The sequence below is a fragment of the Oryzias latipes genome, chromosome 13 (genome assembly GCF_053564925.1).
Source record: "Oryzias latipes strain Hd-rR chromosome 13, Olatipes_Hd-rR_3.1".
Lineage (NCBI taxonomy): Eukaryota > Metazoa > Chordata > Actinopteri > Beloniformes > Adrianichthyidae > Oryzias > Oryzias latipes.
In genome coordinates, this window is record NC_136249.1 from 1827501 (window position 1) to 1854189 (window position 26689).

The following is a 26689-nucleotide window of genomic DNA, read 5'->3' on the forward strand; positions in this document are numbered from 1 at the left end:
ATTTAATTGAATGTCTAATTTTCCTAAGTTTCTACATCTTTGTATTTATGTATAACTGCTGATTGCTTTGTTTTGTGCATTATTCTTGCTTTGAGTGCAATAAACCATCTCAAAATCAAAATTTAAATAAATGTTTAATTCCAACTCTTTCCTCCCTGAAGTCCATGAAAAACTGTTTTCTCACCACTTTAATTTAAAATTAAGAAAGCCTCTTGGATGAAAGACAAAACGCTTCAGTCCAGATTAATTTTTAAAAGGTTTTCTCTATTTTTGCTGTCATTGAATTCCACTCTTTCAATAAAGAATATCTTATCTTTATGTTATATAATGTCTGTAAGACACTTCTACTATGGTGCTGCAGCTTTACCTGTTGTTCTATTGACACTTGACAACAAAAGACCACATCAGCTCATATTTGTTTACCAGCATTTAGTTCTGAATTATACATAATTGAATGTATTTTTCATGTTTATTGAATCAATGGAAATATTAAAAGCTGGTGTTGCGACCTGAACTGTTGAACCGTGTGAGAGTTCAAATGTCAAATTTTTAATTAATAGTGTGTTGATTGTTCTACAACAAAAGTACTAGAGTTAACCAAAAAATCAATCTTTTTATCTTTATTCCCTGGACAAATGTCAAAATGTCCTTCTAAAAAAGTAAGAAAAAGCACCACCACAATAGCTGAGCATTGTTTCAAACAAGCAATTTAACATGGAAACACTAAAATACGACTAAAGAAGGAGAAGGTCAAGAAAAAGCAAAAACAATTTCCTTCATTTCAAATCAAATATTGCAATGAAAAACATTCACACGCACAGAAATGTTTAATGTGGCTGCACACTGTTTTTCGTTATTTGTTGTCACTATTTACATATCTTTTAAAAAAATTTTTAGTATTTCAATTTTAGTATTTAACTTTCAGCAAATTAATAATTTAGTCATTTAAATAAACAGCAAAGCAATGGAAGAAATATTACAATCGGAACAGTTTAGTTGAGGCATTTAACCCTTGTGCTATCTTAGATATCTTACATTGAGGTGTTCTTCCTACCATGACAAAGGTGGATAAAGGTGGAAAGATTTCATGTAATCCATGGACACCAGTGAAGATCACAAATCATTGAAGAAAAAAGGTTCAGAGGACTGTCTAGTGGGTCTAGATGACCCAACTCCCAACGTTTAAGTAGGATAGCACAAGGGTTAAATATGTCATAACAGTTTTTTAAAGTATCTAAATGAAAGCTGGGGTATCGCGATACTCTGTCGCCCCCTTGTGGTCACACGTGAAATTCTGATGCTGCAGTGAAGGCGCTTAGTACGGCAAGCGATAAGGCTATTTATGCCTCTTTTTGGTTCCCAAACACACCATCGGCTGAATGTGTGTTCACGAAGCCGCGCATGGCGCGATCTGGAAATATTTAGTTAATCCTTCACATCACGTTTGTATTGACTAAATTACATGACAACAATACTTAATGTAAATTACATTCCTTCACTTTTGGTGCCTCATTATAAATTTCGGACAATGGTTGTAGCTGCACTGAGTCCACATTACCCATAGGGGGCAGTAATGACGGTCTTTTGTGCCTCTGGTTCCTTGCTGGTTTTGAAACACAGGTTCCAACAATCTGAAAGCAGGAACTGAGGAACCCAGGAGCAGAAACTTGCTCATATAAACCTTTTCAGAGCTGGAGAAGCTCTGCAGTCACAGAAGGACACCATAAAGTGTTTTATTGAACTAGCGATTTAAAATATCTTGAAAGTGAATAAAAGAAACTGAATTTTATTTCTGATTATTATTGATGTAATGTCAAAACACTTGCTACTTTTCCACTTCTTCCATGTAAGTCTCCCACTTTCAGGTTGTGAGCTGGAAGGGGATCGTGATTTGTGACCGATCTGAAACACGAGGAACAAGGAAACCTGCACACCTCACCTTCCCAACCACAGCGGAAAGGGACCAGAATCCACCTTTTCATTTCTACATTCTTTTTATGTTCTTCAGTGATGTGTGAACGTGTTCACTCTGGATTAATGTTCGGTTTGGTTTTGTGCTCCAAGTTGTTGCCCCAGTCTGAACCTGCCCGATCCCCCGTGAACTGTTTAGAAGCTCGTTTTTGGGGAAGCTTCACCTGCTACACTCCATCACCACCAGATCTATATAGATCACAATAGAAACATGCTTTAGCGAGAAATGGTCTTACTGGTTAAGTCTATTTAAAGTGGATTAACATACTTTTCCGAAGGTTTGACACAGCTTCAGCAGGACACTATCTGCCGGTCAATCCTACCTCAGCCATGGTAATTTCTGGAAGTACGGCAGTCATATGAATGGAAAAGCTTAACGTGCATCCACTTAACTAGTCCTGCTTCCATCCCATTCCACTCCACAGCAATGGAAGTCATGGGACCGGGGAGGACAGCGATGGCACGGGTGATTGGGAATGGCATGTCTGAGCTCGTGGACGTGTGTTTGTGTTCCCACGTGAAAGCTTTTATGCAGTGTGCATCACCAAGCGTGTGCTCTTCGTACAGTTACATGCGGTGTAATGAGGAGACAATGCTGATGCAATTTGGAGAGAATCCAGATCACGCAACCAAGCATGTGTGAACATCATGAGATGCCAACTGACATCCATTTAAGGAGGCAAGGTCTTTTTTTACTATAGTTTTTAATTTTCCATCCAATGTTTGGATGGAAATGAACCACAGAAGCAGCTTTTGTGGTTTTTCTGTCATTTTTAGACAACTATAAGGCATACTCTGCATTTGCAGCATTTCTGAACCAACCACAGCTGGTTGTGTACTGGTTTACCACGCCAACATTATTAAGACTATTCCCATTTAAAACAAATTATTATTTTAATTTATTTTATTGCTTCATTGCTGAATTGTGCTGCGGTGGTTGGCATTTTTTGTCATCAAGAAGACACCGGTTCAAATCCCAGCTGGGACCTTTCTGTGGAGTTTGCATGTTCTCCCTGGTCATGTGTGCGTTTTCTCCGGGGACTTTTTCTTCCGCCCACAATGAACAGGCTTCACAGGTTCAATGATTTCTCTCAGTTGTCCCTAGATGTGACTATGGGACACCCTGGCTATCTGTCCTGGATAGGCCCCGCCCTCACCTAGCAGGTTAGGCAGCCTGGCAGTGCCGTGACCCTGGAGGGGATAAAGTGGGTCAAGAAAATGGATGGAAGGTTTAGGACCAAGAACTTGGATACCAATAGGGCAATAATCTCTTGATTGGAGAAGTCACCAGAGGTTATAAAAAAAAACTCAGAGGTATAAGTTGATCCTCATTGTTTGGTATTATGGTTGGTTAGTTGGTCAAACGTTAAAAGTTAAAAGTTCAGCAACCCAGATGGCCAAGCACTGGTTAATCATTGATGTTGTGTTGACTGACCACAGATGTTCCAGAAAGGCTTCCAGCAGAGTAATGGTGCATTTCTAACATGCACCATGCATTCGTCCACAGCGTTTGTAACTAAGTTGATGATTAGAAGAAAAACACACGGTTATGAAAAATGAAGACGTTCTGGATCAACGTATTTGTTTTTATTTACACACTATAATGAGGCACAATAATCCGTCCCTCTTTCTTTTACCTGCTGCACACTATTAGCCGGGTATTGATTCAAAGTAAGGGATTCCCAGATCAACGTTGTTTACATGGGAGCATTCTGATCTGGTTTTATTACAGCAGCCTCCACAGTCACTGTCTGCCTTATTTAGAGAGAACGCTCCATGCTCAGGATCAAAGGTCGGTTCAGAAAATCCATGAACTTTGTGACCTTTTTCAAATATCCAATAATAATCTTTAGAAAGCCTTTATTCTTACAGCTCTAAATCCCAACAGATCAGATTCATCCTGATTAAAAACTCAGGATAAAAGGTGAAAAAGTAAAGTGTTTACATGAATTTCTGAGAAATATTTAGGACGCACTTATTTTGAAAAGCTAAAAAGTCTCTGCAAACAGTCTAAAACATAGTGGAGTTGGGTTTGCTTACTGAGTTGCTATTTTAGGAGAACTGCTCTATAAGTGTTCTAACTCCAGAAGAAGCCTTTGTAAACAGGAGAACGCTTTCTTTTGATGACTCTTTTTGGTTGTGTTTCTCTGTACTGTACAGAAATATTGAGGTTTGCCTCATCACATTTCTAACTAAATTCTTATTTTTACTGTTTGAATTCCCAGGAGGAGCTTTGATCCGTTTTGCACAGGTTTCAATGTTGTTTCCTTTCTCTGTTGGCCCAAACCTGCTTCAGCTGAGCTCGTGTTTGTGCTGGGAGGCCAGCCAGGACCCACAGAAGAAAGTTTGCTCTCAAAGTTCACACCAAGACATCGGGCTCCACATCCACAGCCAAAACAAACATAACATAAATATATTTCCTCAACAAACAGGCAGTTTGTGTCTCCAGAAGTCTGAGTGCAGTCTTGCAAATAGGACACATGCTCCTGTATGGTCTCCAAGGCCGAATCCAGATACTTCCCAAACCCCTCCAGCTTCTCCCTGTCCCTCCAAATGCCCCAACAATTGGAGGGACAGGGGGAAGAATTTGGATTAGGCCTAAGAGAATGCAAAACCTGTTCTTATGACACTTGAATGTGCACATTTGAGCTGGTTATAAGAGGATCCTAGAACAAAAATGAACCCTGTAACCCTTGTTCTATCCTAGGTACTTTAACGTTGGGAGTTGGGTCATCTAGACCCACTAGACAGTGCTCTGAACCTTTTTTCTTCAATGATTTGTGATCTTCACTGGTTTCCATGGATTACATGAAATCTTTCCACCTTTATCCACCTTTGTCATGGTAGGGAGAACACGTCAATGCAAGGGGGGGGGGGGGGGGTCATCTAAGATAGCACAAGGGATATAAGCCTAACCAATAAAATATTATTTGAAAGGTGCATTTTTGACACCCCTAGAAATGCGTGAATACAGCCAAATACTGCTTTGCGGTTGTTTTTGGTGAGGAATGAACATTACAACACACCAAAAAGCTCAGAAGGTTGTTGTTCATGAATTCTTTTTGACAATCTTTGATGGGCTCCACAAGGTAAAAAGCCAACAAAGTAATACTTAACAGTTTAAAATGAAAAGCAAGCACAGCAGGGGGGGTTAAGGCGGTAACATGAACGGCCACGGGGCTCACATGTTAGCGACACAACAGCAGGGGTTCAGAATACTGGTCACGGCTTTCACACCATCAAGTGGTAAAAGGACTGACAAGTTTCGAAAAGGTCCCAGCTGTTTGGTCAGGTTCCTTTATTAACCCTGGAGGACCCAAGAACAACTCTCCTCTGGGATTTTAACGGTAATTTGATGTTTTTTTAATTGTTTGTTCATTTTGGGTAACAGCAATTAACAGCAGCCAAAAAACAAAGGACTAAATATAAAAAAGGACAAAAAAATAACTAAAATTACAATTTAAACAAACTGCAGACGAGTTTGACCGTGTGGGTTCTCCAGGGTTACGTTTTTGTTTAAAGCAAACTATCCAAACTGTCGTAAAAACGTAAGCATCTCATTTTCAGTTTGTGGTTTCTAAGCAGCACAACACAGTTTTTTGGAAAGTTATCATGTTACTGCTGCCCGATGCTCCAACGTGAAGACTATTACAGTTTCAATGTACAGTCTACAACACAGAAACAACATTTCTGTCGTCAGTTTCAAAGTTTCTCCCTGGAATATTTTCACCTAATGTAAGTTTAATGGAAAGAAATCTTCAGATTTACCCTAAAGAGGCACACTGAGTCAAAATAGACTCCACTGTGTGTTCAGCTGGAGCCAACAGCAAATTGCTGTGGCAGCTTTGCTCCCCTGGGTTGCAAGGCCTCATTTTTCCCTGCTGTCACTTTGAACATGTTGATCAGTCTTTTGGGAAAACAGTCACAGAGTCGATGCTGGTTTCTCCAACTTTTACTTTTGAGTTTCCTGATCCAAAGGCATGAGACTGTGCACCATTTCTGTGGGGTTTTTATCTGCAAAAGTAAATAGTAAATGATCGTAAACGGGAAAAGGATTGCTGTGAGATGTACTGCAGGTATTTTAAGCTCCCATTTTGCTGGGAAATGGACCCACATTCGTGCAACGTGTTACAAACCAAAGGTGTTGCAGTGTTGTGTAACTTAATTGTTACAGTTGAGATACTTATTTTGCTGTTTTGTAAGCCTTTGTGCAAATATTAGTCCCACTCTGATCATCTTTTGATCTATTTTAAAAGCGTTCCCAGCTTTTAGTGATAATGATGCTGTTTTTAGCCAAATCCAAAAACCTGGGTTGTTTTCTAGGACATAGTCTCTGCAGAGCGGCAGTAGATCATCAGAAATTCAAGTCTGATGTGTGGGCGGGACTACTGACACAGTTTACGTGTTCTCCCCCTAGCTTACATCTGCCCTCACAGCTCCAACCTAACATTAGCGGGGCAACAAAAAAAACATTTGAATAAAGACATACTCAGAAATGAAATTTTAAGATTAATTTTCTTCACTTGACCCTGTAACATACTGGCGACCTGTCCAGGGCGTCCCCTGCCTTCGCCCACAAGTGGCCGGGATAGGCTCCAGCAGCCCCGTGACCCCGAAAGGGACCAAACGGAAGATGAATGAATTTTCTTCAAACACACTTATACAAATTGTGCAAATTGTATTCAAGTGTCAAAAAGTTACAATTCTTTGTTTTTTAATCAAACTTGTAGCTAATAATGTGTTGCAGGGTTTTTGATTGGAAAAGCTTTTGGTTTTGATTGTAAATATGATCCCCTAAAGCAACAATTTCAACAAGTGAGCATCTTCAGTTCTTTAGCATCTATCAAATGATTGAGTGGAATAATATGGAACATCGAAGGTCTTTAGTTTGGAAAAAAATACAGTTATGTTCAAGAGGTTTGTTCAATAACATTTAATATACATTCTAATTGTTAGTAACTTTAAAAGATGCTGACTGTCATTTGCATTAAATAAAAATAATGGAAAAATATCAATTGCATAATAAATTTGGAACTCACTGTGTGTCCTCCATCATCAGAAAAATGCCACAGAAACATATCGTTGAAGTGAATCTTAAGAAATGCTCCATTGAAAAGGCCCTTTTTAAACAATTTACTCTCTTAGGCCATAAATTGTGGCTCTAGTTTGTATTTGCTGTTGAGTGGTTGAATTCAACATCCCTGTCATGTCTCCAGGCCTCGCATGCTGACAGGAAGTAACCCGATTACATGAGAAATAGTGGCACATGATCCCGACTAGTTAAAAGGCAACTGTAATTATAAAATGAAGAGGCGTATGGAATTTATTCTGCTGCTCAAATTGGAAAACCTCATTCTCGTGTGCGCTCTTGGTAACCTGACACTCCTTAACAAAAGGAGAAACTAAACTTTGAACACATGATTAAGTATATCAGTGAGTCAACATTGTTTTATTATCACCAAAAGTATTGGCTCACCTGCCTTGACCCACATGTGAACTGAAGTTCCGTCCCATTGTTAACCCACACAGTTCAATATGAGCCGGGTCCACCGTTTGCAGCGATTACAGCTCAACTCTTCCAGAAAGGCTGTCCACGAGGTTGAGGAGAGTTTCTAGGACCCTTCTTCCAGAAGGTCATTGGTGAGGTCACTCACTGATGTTGGAGGAGAAGGCCTGGCTCTCAGTCTCTGCTCTAATTCATCTCAAAGGTGTTCTATGGGGTTCAGGTCAGGACTCTGTGGAGGCCAGTCCAGTTCATCACTCCAGACTCTGTCCTCCATGTCTTCATGGACCTTGCTTTGGTCACTGGTGCACAGTCATGTTGGAAGAGGAAGGACCCGCTCCAAACTGTTCCTACAAGGTTGGGAGCATAGAATAGTCCAAAATGTTTTGGTATCCTGAACCATTCAGAGTTCCTTTCACTGGAACTAAGGGGCCAAGTCCTGAAAAACAAGCCCACACCATAATTCCTCCTCCACCAAATCTCACAGTCGGCACAATGCCGTCCAAAATGTACCATTGTCCTGGCAACCTCCAAACCCAGACTCGTCCATCAGATTGCCAGATGCCAGATCTCCATCAGGTTACGTGGTCTAACTCTTGGTGTCTGAGTTGCTGTTGTTCCCAAACTCTTCCATTTAGTTCTGATAGAGCTGACAGCTGACTGTGGAAGATTTAGGAGAGAGGACATTTCACCACTAGATCTGCTGCACAGGTGGCGTCCTCTGACAGTTCCACGCTGGAACTCACTGAGAGCAGCCCATTCTTTCACAAATGTTTGTAAAAACAGTCTGCATGCCTGAGGGCTTTAATTGATACATCTGTGGCCATTAGCACACCTGATTCTGATCATTTGGAGGGGAGAGCCAATACGTTTGGTAATCTGGTGTAAGTATAAGGACACTGAAAAGAATTAGCACTAAACTGTGTCTTATCAGAAGAAAATTCTTGACCCACATGGAGTGGATTTCTGGCGGTCTGGGGTTGGGGAGGGGGGTATTCCCGGGAACTCCCAGGAGTACCCCTGTCTCCAATATCCCTCCCTTCTTTTTTCTTCTTCTTCTTTTCCATCTGGTCCAACAACAACAAAAAGGATATAAATATAATTAATTTAGATAAAGTTTAGCCTAAATTACTAAAGGGGTTTGTACAAATACACATCTAGTATGTCAGAAGATCCAGAACCCAATTGTAACAGTAAAATCTGTCCAACACAAGAGGCCTTCAGCTCTGATTTGTCTGCTCAGCTCTTGGACAGAACAAATAAAAAATATCAAAATAATAAAGTCCAGGTTTGTCTAGACGCTGTAACTATATCATGTAATGAAGCTCTAAAACACGTCTGTCTACCGCGTCGCATCAACGCTGATCTCTGCCCTTCAGAATAAAAGCGCTGTCACGTGACGGCGTCATGAGGGGGCGGGCTCACTCCAACCTCCAGCCAATCAGCGCCTCTGTTTTTGCGGCTTCCCATTCAACAATAAACAACTGCAACCTGACCACTGAGCACAGTCAGGCAGCACACACCAACGTGACAGGCAGTCGCTGCCTTTGCTAGCAGACGGACGACAGCGTCACAGACACGCACACCTCGTGGAAGCATTATATTGACTCCAGGGGGAGACGGGGCGCGTGGAGGGGCTTCGGCGTCTGCATGATAATCTAGCGCCGGAGAGGTCGTTAGCTCTGGCGGCTAACGCGAGTTAGCTAAGTTAGCTGTAACAAGCCCTCGTTACGCGCAGCTGACCTCTACCACAACACCTCAGCACTGCTTCTTCCTCTCTCTGCCGTCTCGGGGACGCGAGTCCCGCTTGACGTGACCCAGGACCCCCGCGCGGTGCTCTGCCGACGGTTCTCGAATATGATCCACAATGAGCCAAAGAGACACTTTAGTTCATCTGTTTGCTGGAGGGTGAGTATCTTCTGAGTGATGCTGTACCGCCGCGGCTAAGCTAGGCGCGGCTAGCTAACAAGGGTGTTTTTGCTGCGGTTTTAGCATAAATGAAGTATAGATAAAGGTGGTGTCCCATGATGTTAGGGTTACGTTTAGGGTCTTTTAATCGCGTCAGGCATCCGCGTGCCTGAGCTTCCCCCTCCGTGCGTGTGCCGTGGCTGACATTTCAATGACACTTATGAATGAAACGGCGGGTTTGAGGTCGTCTTCAATCTGGAAGCTGCACTCCTGTAACGTTCAGCCCCCAATAAATGTCTGCCGTAATGTTTGGTGGCACTAACATGTTCACTGGTGGAAGGTCACTCGTGAAAATGACTCTTACGACACCAACAAACGTGTGGAAAGCTGTGACGCAATGTTGGAACTGTGTCCTCCACGCGTGGTTCTTCACAGTCTCTGGATCACCAAGATAAACACAGAATAGTGAAAAGTCAGGGTCTGCAGCTGTGACAGGATGAAACCTCAACACCACCATCATCATCATCGTCATCATCATCATCATAGATTGTGTGTCTCATCATAGCTGCATGGTTCTGTTTAAAAAAAGAGGCTGAACCTTTAGAGAAACACTGAAATACTCTCATCCCGTGGAAGGAGGAAGCTCTGAGTTTATACGCTCAAGTGTGATTATCTTTTATTTAGCATTTAGTGAGCTTTAATTTAAAGGAGCAGATCCAATGAGACCAAACGGCATCTCTGTCAACGTCCTCAATTCATTCAATTTTGATTCATCTTTTTCATTCATTTTCTTCACTTGTTTTATTTGTATCTGAAAATAATCCACCTAAATATGGATTTGAACTGATCAAAGGTGACATTTGTATTAATCCAACAATGACTTTTCTCATTTACAATCGCAGTTCTTGTGTTGAAAAGTAAAAGAAAAGCCTTTTTTTGCGAGTTACTTCTTTAAAGGATCATCAATCCACGATCCAATAGCCTTGCATATTTTTAAAGAGAATTAAATTAACTTTTTTCAACTCTTGCTTTCACAACATTATATGCTTTCTTCATTTATAACTCTACAAGGTTTGTGGGAGGCAGTAGTGCAGATTTAATTTAAGATATACTAGCATAACATGCAGAAGACACTATAAAGCAAATGCCATATAAACCGATTGATGGGAGTTAGGCAGTCTGTCAGATTAAGTGAAGAATTTCATGTTATTTGCTAAAAATGTTTGGATTTTCTTTACTTTTGTTGGATCCTCTTAAGCGGTGAAAAGGCATCCATTCAAAAAAAGTTTGTTTTGATTAAAACGTGTGAAAATAAATCCACCCAGTTCAGCATTTCTGAATGAAGTGCATGAATGTGGAAGCAGAAGGTGTCACAGACTCAGACTCTTTAGGGAAGCATCTTACAAGTTAGCAGGTCCAGTTAACAGATGAATTTGTGTTACTAAGAGCAGATCTACCGCCCATCCATTTTCCAAACCCACTTGATCCCGTTCAAGGTCACTGAGTTGCTGGAGCCTATCCCAGCTGCCGTTGGGACCCTGGATGGGTCGCCAGTCAGTCCATCGCAGGTCTAGTGAAACCACTTTGTAGAAAAGAAGTTCACCTCATTTTGCCAGTTGTGTCCTTTGTTCATGTTTTTATCTGTGGTTGGAGACGTTTTGACAGCTCTTTCAGCTTTTTTGTTGCCCTCTAGTGGAATTAAAAATGACCCCCTGACCAGAGTTAACGTCCGTCCCGTTTGCCTCTGATGCCCCCCTGCTGTCTTTGTGCCTCAGTCTTCCTATGTAGCCTGGGGGAACTATTTTTTCCAATCCCCCCTCATCAACCTCATACAAAAAATCTTGTACGTTTAGCTCTGTTTTTCTCTTTATGTCACAATATTCTCCACTTAATGGGTCAGAAATCTTTTGAAAAATCAATATTTACCAGAAATATATATATATTTATCAAACCATGAGTTTGTTTTCCAATTGGTAGCTGTAAATAAGCACGGCCGTTGTGTTTATTTAGATTTAAAAAGGAGTTTGCAGAGTTGGAGAAGCATTTTTAAGCGGCCAATGGAAGATCGAGTTTGGGGTCTTTAAGGCTGACTTTGTCTCTGAGACCGTCTCGGCTTTAATTATGGTCAGAGACATGAATAATTCCCTCTGCGGCTCAGACTGAAGCCCACTGGGCTCTGTTGTTTGACCTGCTGCACAGCCATTGTCACAGGCATTCCTGACTGGCTCTCTGTTCCCACACTGTGCCGTATTCTTGTCTACATGCCAGGAGATTCCATTACCAACACCACCTAATTCACTTATCTCATGCTTGCGTGCACATTTTTCCCCCAACAAAAGTCCGAAATGCAGCTGTTTTGTCAGCTGAGGCTCAGACGTGACACGACGAGCCCCCTCACCCTTTCTGCACGTCTTTGTTCCAGATGTGGGGGCACGGTTGGCGCCATATTGACGTGTCCACTGGAAGTGGTGAAGACTCGCTTGCAGTCGTCCTCCATCACGCTGTACGTGTCTGAGGTCCAGCTCAGCACTGTCAACGGGGCCAGCGTGACGCGAGTGTCTCCTCCAGGACCGCTGCACTGTCTCAAGTAGGTGCTCCCTTACGTCATTCAGAAACATGGATGTAAACTCTACCGTGACAGCAGAAACATTCAAACTTCTGCCACAGCACTAGCGCTCATCATCATCCATCAAAGGAGACATCTGCGTCTAATTCAGGCCATAGAGCGGCGAGCTCTTTACATGTGGGAGGGGCTACGGATGAAGCTACTTTTGGGAAATAGTGATTTTTCCAGAGGAGCTGTGGATCCAACAATTCCACATGACACGCTCAACTTTGGATGAGCTCTGCGAACCAAGGCCGCCGGTTTCTATCACGAAGCACATCGCCATCTGGTCGTTGGTCACATGACTCCTTTAATTTTAAAAAAAGTGTTTCCCTTACATTTCAATACGCCTCAAAAACCACCTCCAAGCGCAAAAGCTTTTTTTCTGATAAATGCAAGTCTTTGCGAAATTGTCGTGTTTCCATTAGTCAAATTTATTATCATAAATCCAATTTGCGCAATTTCATCGTCAATGGAAACACAGCTGCAGATGTGTCTGCAACCTTTATTGTTTATCTTTTAGGAGTTTTTATTATTTTTGAATTAAGTCATTTCCAGTGGTGAAATAAAAAATCCAGCTGTTTTACAATTAAAAATAAATAAATTTAAAATTCACTTTTTCATGTAGTTTTAGATTGAATGAAAACATCTAAGACACTATCTGATGGGAGTGATTTTAAAACCCCCAAATATCCACACAGCCTGACGTGCTTGGAGTGACTGACGCACCTAAAAACAGGAATTCAGGATTTAATTACAGAGAAAAGGATGCATGTTCTTTGTGCTCGTCTTTCAGGTTGATACTGGAGAAGGAGGGAGCGCGCTCTTTATTCAGGGGCTTGGGTCCAAACTTGGTGGGCGTGGCACCTTCCAGGTAAGCTTTCACTGTAAGAGTCAAGGGTCAATAATGACTGTTGTTTTCAAAAAACCAGTTGGTGCTTTCTTTGTGATCCTCTGTTAGTGGATTTTTTTTTTATTTGATTTGAAATGGTTTATTTCAAGCAATTAAGTAGAAATAATACACAACAGCAATATAAACATCAGTTATACATTCATACAGTAACTAATCAAACTTAGGATAATTAGACATATTAATAAATATTGCTTGAAAGGGAGTGGGAGGAAGCGAATTTATATAATCCCACCCCGTTATACTATAACCATTTTATTACATGATTTATCAATATCCGGTTCCTAGGTTTTATCAGACAGAATTAAAAATCATAAGATATCGATAAAGCACATGACAAAGATGAATTACTTAAGTATTACGTCAGAAGATAACTATTTTAGAAATCAACATGGCAAATGCAGATCAGTCATCTGGAATATATGCAGATTATGTTACTTATAAAAGCCATTCATATGAATAAAACGTAATACTATATCAGTAAAGCAGACAACACTGTTTCAGGAATTTTCATAGCAAAAATTTCATCAAGTATCAAAAGATAAAAACATGTGCAAAATTATGCTACATTAGGAAAGATTTTTGAATCAATTTATCAAGTTTTGGAGAAAGTGAAGTAATATCATTAAAAGTCAATCAATTTAACAATTTTCAATAAGTGATTAATCATTTGTTTTACTTTTTTTAATATTTTTATTTTTTATTTTATTTTTATTTTTATTTTTTTTTATAATAAAGTAATGCTGTAGGGGAAAAAGAAAAGGGTCCATAGCTGTCGATTGTCCAAGGTTGGTATTTCTTCTTTTACTGATAACAGCCGTTCTCCTGGGTTCAAAACAGAGTTTATAGTTCTCTTCGATGTTATGACTGCAGACATTAGATTCAGGTCCATATCCTTCTTCAGCTGATATCACTCAGCGACGGTGAAAGTTGAGGTCAAGTTGTCTGCAGGTCAGAACTCTGCTGTTATTCAGGTTACGTAAAGTGATGAATCCACGTGTCATATTTCTTTAAATTATTTGGCTCTTTGATTTATTACTCCATGTTGTTTCAGACGACCGTGATCAAACACTTTTCAAAGTCTTTCATGGTGCTCACAACCAGAACCTTGGACCGGTCCTCTGGACCGAGCGGTTTGACGTAAATCCTGCAGCCTTTAACCCAAGTGTTCTCAATCTGCTTACGCTTCCTGAGAAGCCGTGCATGTTTTGAGATTTCAGCATTCCTTCTGGTCAGATGGTCGTTCAGATAAGCAGCCGAACCTTTCAGTTGTTTCCTTTGGTTCATCAAAGCTAGCTTGTGTTTGTGATTCACAAACCTGATGAGGATCGCTGGTTTATCCGTCTCCTTTCTCCTGGGGAGCAGGTGGCAGGTTTCGATGGTATTGAGATCCAGGGAAATCCCTTTAGATGTGAGAAATGAATGTATTTGCTGTTCCAAAGACACACCGATCTCCGTATTGGCACTGCTAGCTACGCTAGCGCTAGCATTAGCAGTGCTAGCTCGAGGCTTGATTGGTACTCCAGTGAGAATGACATTATTCATCCTTACTTGCTGATCCACATCGTCCAGTCTTTTCTCCAGAATCTCGACCCGGTTTTCTCGCTGCTCGTTTTGACCCCGAAATCTTCGGAACTCTTCCATCATAACACAGAGTGGCGTTAGCTTAGCCGACACTTGTTCCATAAAACTTTTCAGCGTTTCTTGAACAATGTCAAGAGTCTTCTTGAGGTCATCATATTCTTGGGGTTTCTTCGGGGGCATGGTCAGCTCTCTTTTTTGAAAATCAACCTTTTAAGTAATTTGAAGATAGTTGTATTCGCAGAGAGGCACGCCACGCGTCCTGCCGTGTAACCCGGAACCGGATCCCTCCATATTGTGTCTCTGCCACACGGTATCAACAAAGTCGTCTGTTTGTCCAAACTTGTCACGTCAAGATGTTTCCTAAAATGAGGTGAAATCTGCCGTCAATAGGAGAGTATTTAGGCTTTTGTCTGACTTTCCATTCAGGATCAAAGACCATCATCATTTTTCTTTTGTTATCATATTTATTCCTACAAACTTGCTTCAGAGTTCAAATTTACGTCAGGCGTAGTTCCTTATCTTATCCTTCATAAAAAAGCAGGATTGAAAGTTGACTAAAGGTCCAACTGACGTTATTGGGACAAAAGAATCAGAAGTATAAAAGCTTCAACATTACAGTCTTAGGGAACCTGCTGAGCACGCACAGATAAGAAGAAAATCAGAACAAAGAGTTTTAAAGGTTTTCTGAGAATTAGAAGTGTTGAATGGTAATGCCTTTATTCTGAAGATAAGCTAGAACACTTTTATTTTGAAAGCAGTTGTAATGGAGCTACTGTTAAACAAAAGAGAACTTTCTCAGAAACCGAATTAACTACGTTACAATTACCTTCAAAATAAAAGTGCCACAGTGGGGCAAAAAAGTATTCAGTCAGCCACCAATTGTTCAGGTTCTCCCACTTAAAAAGAGAAAGCAAAGATCCCCAGACTTCCCTCGTCCCGGCCACTTCCTCCAGCTCCTCTGGGGGGACCACAAGGCGTTCCCAGGCCAGCTGACAGACATAGTCCCTCCATCGTGTCCTGGGTCTTCCCCGGGGCCTCCGCCCAGTGGGACATGCCCGGAACACGTCCCCAGCTACCCGAGCCACCTCAACTGGCTCCTCTGGATGTGGAGGAGAAGCGGTTCTAGTCCGAGCTCTCCACAGGTGACCAAGGTTCTCACCCCGTCTCTAAGGGAGCGCCCAGCCAATCCTATGGAAGAAGCTCATTGCAGCCGCTGGTATTCTGGACCTGGTTCTTTGGGTCATGACCCAGAGCTCATGACCATAGGTGAGGATTGGAACGAAGATCAACTGGTAAATTGAGAGCTTTGCTTTTTGGTTCTGCTCTCTCTTCACCACAACACACCGATACAGCGACGGCTTGACGAGAGACACCGCTCCAATCCACCTGGCAGTCTCAAGCTCTGACCTTCCCTCACTCGCTAACAAGACCCCAAGAAATTTTTACTCCTCCACCTGGGGCAGGGCCACTCCACCCACCGAGAGATGGCAAACTACCTTTCTCCGGTCAAGGACCATGGCCTCAGATTTAGCGGTGCTGACCCTCATCCCAGCCGCTTCACACTTGGCCGCAAACCGCCCCAATGAACGCGGGAGGTCCTGGCCTGATGAAGCCAACAGGACAACATCATCTGCAAAGAGCAGAGAGGAAATCTTGTGGTCCCCAAACCAGACCCCCCTCCGGACCCTGCCTGGCTGTGCCTAGAAAACTAAGAGCAGAACCAGTGATAAAGGGCAGCCCTGCTGGAGTCCAACATGCACCGGGAACAAGTCTGACTTACTGCGGGCCAAGTTGTATTCCTGAGCCAGCAATACCCATCCCATGAGCTGCTGGTTGTGGTTGTACATTTACGACAACATCTGACAGGTGACAGTTTTTGGTGTAAAACCGGCTCTGTAATGCTGCAAAGACGCTGCTAAAACACAGAGGATTTAGTTCTGTTATTATATTTAGAAAATACAGTTTTTATTTGTGTCCTATGTCCTACGAATTAATTTTATTGTATTTATCCTCCGCGTCTTAAAGGCCGGTAAATGAAAATACTCTCCGGCTCTAAAGCGGTCCGTTTTCTTACATTTCGGCGACAGACGGACAGCTTGTTAGCACAGCATAATTAGCATAATTAGCATTAGGGGCTAACAACAGCGTCGTTCTCTAATCAACACTTTTTATGTACCGTAAATTCCGGACTATAAGCCGCTACTTTTTTCCTGCGCTTACAGCCCTGCGGCTTATTCAGTGACGCGGCTAATTTGTGGATTTATTTGGCGGCCGCCTTGAACGTACTTTTTAACTCGGAGCTGGGGTTGAATGCGTAATCCAACTCCAAACAGCAAGCCAATTATTTATCTACACAACTCTAAGCAGCCAAACAGCATGGACCTGACTTCAGGTCTTAGACACTTCAGTCATGGTTCAACAAAAAGAAACACGCATGCCCAGCCGCATCCCAGAATCCTTTGGTGCCATTAGACCCAACGTGCACATGACCGTCACTACAATATGACGCAGCTTTCAAGTTAAAAGCAGCGTGAAAAAATCCACCGTCACCAACGGGTTTGGAAAAGCCGGTCAGCTGCGTGACGGAGAGAACAGCGCATGGAGTGAATTTACCTCAGAGTCATAGTGACACTAGTCCATCTATTAGCAGCTCCGTAATATACGAGATGATGTTCTCCTGCTACTCGTTCACATAGAGCTGCGGGACAGATGGCAGTCTGAAGGCTCCCACATGTAACAACGCATCCTCTCTCACCCCTCATCCACAAAACGTACAGTATTAAGTCCGATTGCTCTGCACAGACATGATTCGTTCCGTCCACCAGCAGCCGCGTGCGTATCAAGGCGCGCATATCGCGCTGAGGCGCGCACTTTTCAGTCAGTTTTAACCAGCCCTGTTTCTACCATAATGCTGCCGCGACACAAGTGGAAGGAGAGCTGCTCTCCTGTTTGCCACCACCGCTGCTCCTTGCTCATTCTTTAAACACTGGCAACATTGTGGTGACCCAGGGAATAGCCCCGCCTTAAGCCCCTAAGACTCATGGGAAATGGAGAATCGCGGATGTAAATTTCCTCATCATAACTGAGGTGACGAATAACATAAGGTGACGCTATGCCGACTCTTCCCACAGTGAGGTTTAAAGCGGCATTCAGTCTGGGAGTCAGGACATGCTTTGACAGGTTGGCCGCGTTGCTGATTGCATGCGGCTTGTACGCTGATGCGGCCTATGTATGTATGAAGGTAGCTCAACACGTGAAAATGAGTGGGTGCGGTTTGTAATCGGGTGCGCTCTATAACCCAGAATTTATGGTATTTGTCTGTTGCTGCTGTATGTGAAGCAGCTTTATCCTCCACTTCTGACTGGATGCTGAACTCACCGCATGTTCCACGTCTATCAGCTTAAAATAACCACAAAGGTGAAGTGACCGCGGGGGTGGAGCGTCTCGCATGCACTTGTTTATGTCGCATGGAGACTGTAGACGAGGAGAAGACAAGACATTCACCCAAAGGAGAGCTAATAAACATGACTAAGTTTACGCAGACGTTTACTCGCCATGTGGCAACTAAAACTCGAACTTTTACTCGCCAAACAGAAGAAAATGCTCAAAACTGGCAAGTGTTAATTTCAGACCCTTAAAAGTGACGTTATTCGTGATAGACTCATTTTTGTATCAAGAAAAATTCTAATGAAATACATATCATTATCGTTTCATCGCCCAGCACCAAGAGATGCCCTCACTACCCTGTGAGGGGGTACTACCCTGTGAGGGGGTACTACCCTGTGAGGGGGTACTACCCTGTGAGGGGGTACTACCCCTGCCTCAGATGCACGCGCATCTACCGCCAATTTGAATAGCATGGAAAAGTAAGGATCGGCCAACACAGGCGCACTGCATTTTCCGACCAGATAAAAAGAACCGCTGCGCTACATAAAGATGTAAGCGTGGAAAAGAGCACAGTACAGTAAAGCTGCAACAGAAACGGCTGTACTAAGCTGCCATCCCAAAGAAGCGCTGCAGTTCATGCCGGGTAGTCCAGGATAGCAGAAACCTTAATAATACTGGATTAGATTTATCTGCGCTTTTCCAGACGCTCGAAGCGCTTTATTCATTCACTCATCATTCGTTCTTGGTGATGGTAACTACTGATGTAGCCACAGCTGCCCTGGGACAGACTGACAGAAGCGTGGCTGCCTTTCGCCCCATACGACCCTCTGACCATCACTGAGACATTCACACACCATTGGAGCCACACTGGTGGCAGGGAGGCTGAAGTGTCTTGCCCAACTCTTTTAAGGGACAGAAAAAAGTACTTTGGCCTCATTTTTTTCACCATCTTTTTACCTTTCCCCATATTCACACTTTAAGTGACCCCCCTAACTCAGTAGAAACTTGGATAAGATCCCAGTGTCTTGTTCTGTATTGATTCTGTGGTGTTTATTTCTGATTCTAAGCATGATTGTTTACCAGGACAGGTCATGATTATTTTCTCCTGATTCATTTGTCAATGAAGGGAAAGAGCTGTCAGACAGAAAGTTTTCATGTGTAAAACAAACAGTGCTGTAATGCTGTGACAGCAGGGCTCCCTAGAGTTCCTTGGTAACGCCGAAGCATTAAGGTTTAACGGTCATTAAGGTGCCATCCACTCGCATGGCTTTCTCAGCAGTTTTGCATTGCAACCACAGCCGCAGCATGCCTGGAAGAACATTACCGTTGGTCTCTGAGTAGAAATTACTGCCAGCTGAGGATGTGGGGCAGCTGCTGGGGCTGCAGCCAGCAAGCATGCAAGGTGTTTGATTACTATCTAACATGGATGAGTGCCAAGTGGGTTTGGGTTCGTCACAGATGACGTTTCCCATCAAAGGTGTGTGTGGATGGTTGGAGATGTTTCTAAAGCTGACAATATTAGCCTAATAAATAGGATGTGACAATGATGGACTGTTTTTTTGTATTCTTAAAACACCTGCTCCAATGAAAATATGTTTTTAACATGTACTTGTGGCATTTTTCTGGTGAGGGAGGAAATATTTAAACAAAATCGAGCTTAAACTTGAATTTCTAAGTATTTTGTTATTGAAATCCTTGAGAATCAGGAGCAGATGAAAAAATGCAGTTTGAAAAGAGTTTATTTGTGAATACGCAGAATGAGCCACAGTCTCCCTGCTCCTATTGATCACAATATTTGTTGCCCCACTGATGTTAGGTTGGGGGTTTTAGGGGCTGTACGATAGTGGGAGAAAGTGTAAATAGACAGCTCTCAGCGGGGGGCTCTTTGGCAACGGTCCCGCCCACAGCTCGGAGATGAATTTCTAATGAGCTCCTTCCGCTCTGCAGAAACTGTGTCCTAGAAAACACCACAGGTTTTTTCATTTTGTCCAAAAACAGGATCATCATCATCATAATTAAAAAAAACACACTGGGAACACTTTGAAAATGGATCAAAGGATGACCAGAGCGGGTCTGTAGGTTCTTGTTTAACTGATGAGCCACACTAGAACAGACTGAAGGATCTGGGACTAGTTGTCCACAGAAATTCAAGAATACGACCATCTGGTGTCTTGCTGAATTGTTTGCTGACTCTGTTGGTCCTTTGTTTCCAACAGAGCGATTTACTTTGCGGCGTACTCCACGGCCAAAGAGAAACTAAATGGCATTTTGGAACCAGACTCCACGCAAGTCCACATGGTGTCAGCTGGAATGGCAGGTAACTCGGTTCTGACCTGTATCAGTGCTTGTCGAGGTCTTCAACCCAGTGAGCGTCTTGTCTGAGCATATGGACCTCGACTGGTTCGGAGCTGGTGAGCTGCTGCATGCTGTGGAGTTAAGCAGCTTTACAAATGTGGATGTTCTGCTGTTGCTCTCATTGATCCCTCTTTAAAGGCTGAAGAACTGCTTTGTTCTGGGATTCTGTTAGGACTGCAGCATCAAAAGTTGACCTCCAACTGTTCATAAAGACAACAACTCGTCGTATTTATCCAAATATTCTGTGGCGTGAAGATTTATTTATGAAACAATCTACATTTCCTGTAGTGTATGAGCTGTCAGAGCTGAAGTGACAGCTGTAGATTCTCCAGAGAGTCTAAATATGTCCATGAAAATGTTTGAAGAAACCTCTACAGGGGTACAAATTTATACAATTTGAAAAGAGGGGGTCATATTTTTATCAAACTTGTAATTTCTCCGAAAAGCATCTGTCAAAGTGAACATTGTGGTGTAAACAACTTAAAATATGTGCTAAACACTTTTATAGAAAGTCTCTAGAGAAAAGCCAGCGTTCTATAGGCTGGAATAAAACTATACTAACTAACTAGATCCTTTTATTTACCCATAAATCCATCTAGTCCCTTTTAGCTGGACATATCTGTACTTTATTGCAGTCTGGGATGTTCAGTGTTTGAGTTTGAATCTTTTCATCTCTTTAACTAATTCAGCTTTGCTCCCTGGAAAAGGTGTTTCTGAGCACTGAATGTAATCTGCAAATGAAACACACATCCAGCTTTACAGGAAAAAAACACCATTTATTCACAGGCACAAAGCAAAAACAAGTAGTTGTTATTAATAAGTTACTTTATATTCCAGATTTGGCCATTAAGAAAAGAGAAAAAGAAAACCTTATTTTATTTTGGAAGTGCCGCTTATAAGTAAATTCTTTGTCACTTGAAAGTTTTCTTCTTAAAAACTCCAGTGTTTGTTACTTCTCTTGGTTTTTATGTGCTAAACCGACATAATAAATATTCTATATGCTATATTTATTGCTGTCATGCTGAAGGTTTGCCTCAGGGTGTAAATCCTCTGGGTTACTGCTGAGAATAGTTCAAATGGTTGCATGCCTGACATTCTGCTACACACAAGCCTGTGTCTGTTTTAGGCTTTTACTCTACTATAGCTCTCTTCTCGCAACGGCATTAGACCCTTTGCACCACCAGGGGTCTCTAGCTGCATGTGAGGAGTTACTTGGGTCTGCGTGAGTACTCACCACAGATCTGTGCATCTTTTTGTCTTCCTTTCTTCTTCCACATTACCAAAAAAGGCCATCTTGTACCGTCTAAGCTGTTTGATGGCTTTAAGTTTAGTTTGATCTAGAAAAGGCTTCTTACCATTGTTGTGAGCTGTCCTGTTTGTCAACACAGGTGCATTCAAAACATTTTCATTCTGGCTAGTCGTTAGCAGACAGTTCATCATTCCCATTGGCTGCTTGTACATTAGCGACTCTCCCGTTTCCATAATCCTGTTGGTTTTCTCCTCCTCAGGTTTTACAGCAATCACAGCAACAAATCCCATTTGGCTGATTAAGACGCGGCTGCAGTTGGATGCGCGGTAACCACGACACTACCCCATCATTTCCTGTAACGTCTTGGATGAAATAAATAACTTCAGAGCGAGTGCACAGTGTGTTTTGCTTTGTCTTTCAGGAATCGTGGGGAGCGTAGAATGAGTGCGTTTGAGTGTGTGCGCCGCGTCTATAAGGCTGATGGCTTCCGAGGCTTCTACAGGGGAATGTCTGCATCCTATGCTGGCATTTCAGAAACTGTTATCCACTTTGTGATCTATGAAAACATTAAACGGCGCCTCCTGGAGGCCAAAGCGCCCAACATGGAGGAGGAGGAGGACTCCTCTAAAGACGCCTCAGACTTCATTGGCATGATGCTTGCTGCTGCCACGTCCAAGACTTGTGCCACGTCTATTGCTTATCCTCATGGTGAGAGCCCACCGTTGACTTAAATGCCCTTACGGGGGGAAATGGGCTGTCTGCAGGGGTAAAGTGGGCAAATGCACAAAACCACAATGATAAAGAACGTTCTAAATGGGCATCCTTGAACGCGCTTCTACAGTGTTCACACTGGACTGTTGCTGCCCGACACTAGCGCATGTCTGCCACCTACAGGTGGAGGAGGCTTGGTGTCAAATGTCAGAAGGGGTGCAAATCTGGTGAATCTCTCTCCAGGCTTTTTCTTTCACAGCTCTGTTCAGATACATGAAAGACTTGGAGTTATAGAATTCCAGCCGGACAAAAAGCACAATTATTCATTTCTCTTTCAATTTAAACGATTGGCACTGGACACTACCTACACGTCATGAACAACTGTGAGGCCCTGATTGATCCACGTTACACTGGTTTAACTCTCAATGCACGTTCAAAGCCACGTGTTTGTATGTAGAGCCGGAAAACTGACCTAAAAACCTGCATACAGAAGTGAGAACATGAGAGTTTTGAATGTGGAAGCCCAAAATGTGCATATACACGCAGTTACATGCACTTTTCATTGAAAGTGTTTCTGAGTCTGGTGTGAACGTAGCTGAAGGGCATCGAATGGTAGCATCATCTGTACGATACAACTTCTATTAGCCGTATGATGCACTTCACATTACACTGACCACGTGCACAGCAATGTGCGTTCCATGTTTATGACGTCCCTTAAAGGGTCTACATCGTCCTTTTCTTAAGCCTTTAAGTAAACTATATCCATGTAATCTATTACCTTTAGCTCACTAAAGAACATGAGTTATTTTTACAGTTCACCTTTCTACCTTAAAGTAAGACGAATAGATCTCTGAGGTTCCGTCTTTCTCTTCATTTCATGACGCCAACCTGGAGTCGGCCACGGCAGCGTGTTTGCGTTTCTCCCACGAAAACAAACGACATCCGAACTTTTCCAAAGATGGATGTGCGTGTTGTTCATAAAAAATGAAAGTGTTTAGCCGATCACCACTAGCTCTGTGGAGAAAGTGGGCGTGTTTTTAGCCTGGGGGCGGGGCTGATAGCACAGACTCTTCCTGGAAGGGGCGGTTCCTCCCTTTGTGACATCACAATCCGAGAATCCGCTGGGTTTTGTGGATTAGGAGGGGCTGGTGCTCAGAGAGCAGGTTCATAGAGGAATGGTCAGAAGTGCGTGAACAGATCAAAAAACTGCTTTGGGGATGTTTTTCATGAGGAGTGAACTTTAGAAAACACTTAAAAGATCAAAAAGTTGACTTTGGATGATATAGGAGCTTTAAGGTGACCAGCTACAGGGGAACTGCAAGGCACACCTGTGCTCCCCTTAGGATGCAGCTGACTGAGGCTTTACGTCTCACCATTGGAAATGAATACATAAGTGTCAACTAAAGCCTCCTTTCTTCCTGGCTTTGCAGAGGTGATCCGTACCCGGCTACGAGAGGAGGGCACAAAGTACCGCTCCTTCTTCCAGACTCTAAAAACAGTGCCCAAAGAGGAGGGCTTCCGCGCTCTGTACCGTGGCCTCACCACCCACCTGGTACGCCAGATTCCCAACACCGCCATCATGATGTGTACCTATGAGCTGGTGGTCTACCTCCTGAATGGATAAGTCCCCCCCCCCCCGGTCCTTAATGGATGAAACCACGTCCACCCCAGGCTGGAGAAAGGAGAGGAACGGCATCGGCACACCAGCTTGCACTGCTAACAACCTGCTTGGCTACAAAAGGACAGAGACGACCCCTCAGTAACACAGGTGGTGGTTTGAATTTCCAGAAGGGTTTTTCTTTAATTACCAAAGACTATGGCACAAAGATCACAGCCAACAGTAAAAGTTGCCCTTTAACTTCAAACAGGAGATGTTTTTTCCAGATAATCAGAGCCACTTTAGATGGAAAGCTAAAGGAATCAGATAAATATAATAAAAGAAGTTTTCCAAATTTTATCACACACTTTATTTGATACTTTCCAACTATCTTTTGATGGGTTAGAACTAATTGGAGCACTTATTCGCCTGTGCATCCCTCAGCTCCCACACCAATGCCAAGAGGGAGATCGTCTCTTGAAAACACGGAGCAGTGGGAGCTTTAGGCTTTTAACAAGCAGGATGGAAATACTAGGAGAGGCGGGATGTAAGAATCTGACCATGTGCCTTGGTGTGAAAATGTCGCATATAGACCATGATGCTCAGCACTTCCTGGGCTCTGTGGGGTCAAAACTACACAATCAACAAGTTGCACACTTTTTCACGTGGATGGAAGAGTTTCATGAGCTCCATGAGCTGGACACATGTGAATTACATGCATTATTTTGTCCTTCATTTACATGCTTTTGAAGTAGTTGCGTGACTGAATCCGTGGCTAATTGGAAGTGATGTCAGCCGCTGTGCGTCAGCGGGAAGAAAGATCTCCAGTTCAGCTTCCGGCTGCTGGACCCGGAATAATTCAAGTGTGTAGCCTTTCCTAGAGCAAGGAAGTGAAACAAATACAAAAATACATTAACAAGTTTTAACAAATGGTGAATTTTCTGGACGTGTATACATATAATATATAACCTAAATAATGTGATTCTTTTTTTGTGGTAAGCCCAGTCTTGATGAAAGGCCAACATTGACAGCGTTTCCTCCAGAGGAGAACAGAATGCTGGACGTTGTTACTTTGTCTCTGAAAAGGTTTTTCTTTGGCACCTATTACCCCCCCGCTCATTCCCTCCTGTGCTTTCCCTTCACAGGGAGAATCCCGCCTTGTTGTTCAGGCGAGGACAGTCCTCCTGAGTTTACACTGGAAAATACTTGTACAGTTTTAGTCAGTTCAGAGAAAGTCGTCAGGAAAATGTTCTCCACAAACGCACATTCATGACACACACACACACACATTTTTACACAATCCTTGTGTCCGGAGACCCATCTTTGGGAATTCCACAAGGCTTCAAAGTTTTTCTCTCTGTTTTGCCCCAGATGTGGTTTTTGTCATTGAATTTGGAGAAACTGTGTTTGCTTAAAACATTGTTGTCCTCCCAGACTGCAACACTGATTGTCTGCATAAACTGTTATGGTGGTGAGCAGTTCTGATCCTGATCCTTTGATCCAAAAAAGCAGATTAATAAATGAATTACAAAAAGATGGAGCCCTGCTACAGCAGCACAGTCTGGGTCTGTGTGCTTCAGCTACGACTGCCTGAACGCCGCCTCACTGATGCTAACGTGTTTGTCAGAGATCGGGTCTTCCGTCCGTCTCGTTTTACGTTTGCACCCCCCCCCCCCTCCCATGTTGTGTGTTCATGTATTTCTGCGAGAGGTTAAAGTTGGGAATCTGTGTGTCACACACAGTCCACTGAATACCTGCAAACAGTGTTGTTGTTTTAAACTTCTCATTTTAGCCAAATTCTTGCCTTTTCCAGATGCTCATAGTGTTTTTCCAAATGACGAGCCGACTGGATGTGGATCGCTCTATGCATTCTTCCATACCCGGTTTTGTACAGAATAATGTCAATAAAATGAAAGAAGTATATGTGGATTTTCCTGTCTTTGTCGTTCACCTTTTGGGACATCCCGTCAGATGTCGCCACAGCGAATCGGCTTTCACTGATTCACACAGGTGGTTTTGACGCTGGATGCCCTTCCCGACACAACCCTGTGCTTCATCCAGACTGGGGACCAGACTGGGGCCCCCTTGTAGCCTCATAGATGGGCAGTAGCTATAAAGGCTGTTCCCACACAGGATGAAACTCATTCCCATTCTTTTTTTTTTTTTCCCGTATACTTTATTTATCCTCAATGGGGAAATTCTTCTCCGCATTTGACCCATCCCCTGGGGGAGCGGTGAGCTGCAACTGAACTGCGCTCGGAGGCGGTAGCGTTAAGGGCCTTGCCTAAAGACCCTCACTGAGTGATGTTAATTGCTCGCCATTGATATGGTAATTGCCCCCAGTACCATTGTTTCTTCCCCTCCGGGAATCGAACCCTGGATTCCTGCATGGTAGCTGCTCACCTTACCAACCGAGCTACCCAGCCGGTAAGGAAAGGAACCCATGGAGCAGTCCTGCGCTTGACCAACTGAGCTATCCAGCTGCCAGCTAGATGTTCCTGTTAAGATCTGCTTTAAATACTGTGCGTTTGTCAAAGAGAATGATGGTAGACGTCGCCAGGGCTCATCGGTGACCCCACAGGTGTCAGGAGATCCCAGCCCAGCTGTCCACAAAAGGGCCGACTTGCTGGCCCTCATGACTTTTAGGGCAAAGGTTTCTGCTTTGCTGTTTCAGAAGGGTCGGGCCATGACTCATCAGTGTATTAAAGACGTGTGCCCTATGAAGGAGAGCATCTTTTCTATAGCTTTCCACCATGTAGCAGTGGATGCAGTTTATATTTCAGGAGCAGCAACACCTGTGGGCTTCTTTGTTTCTTCAGTCTTCTTCCATGAGGACAGACTGATGGAGTTGGAAGAACTTCTTTTTAAAGTTGGTAAATCAGTATTTTGTCCTGTAGTTTTCTGGAAAG

At 43.0% G+C, this 26689-nt stretch overlaps 2 protein-coding genes across 3 annotated transcripts in view; both read left to right on the plus strand.

Annotated features, from left to right (window-relative positions):
- The window catches only part of LOC101159605 (TRPM8 channel-associated factor homolog), a 21853-nt gene extending 21709 nt beyond the window's left edge, over positions 1-144 (plus strand). For both annotated transcript variants that reach the window (XM_023961442.2, XM_023961443.2), the window contains exon 12: positions 1-144. This exon is cut by the window's left edge and continues 935 nt beyond it. The gene's annotated coding sequence lies outside the window, so the exon portion shown is untranslated.
- An 8787-nt stretch (positions 145-8931) lies between these two features.
- LOC101167139 (solute carrier family 25 member 36-A) lies at positions 8932-25703 on the plus strand. Its single transcript, XM_004075962.5, has 7 exons — positions 8932-9382; positions 11805-11969; positions 12784-12861; positions 20085-20185; positions 21732-21798; positions 21894-22180; positions 23614-25703. Exons 1-7 carry the CDS (start codon positions 9342-9344, stop codon positions 23805-23807), a joined length of 933 nt encoding a protein of 310 aa, XP_004076010.1. The 5' UTR covers positions 8932-9341; the 3' UTR covers positions 23808-25703.
- Positions 25704-26689: the final 986 nt, after the last annotated feature.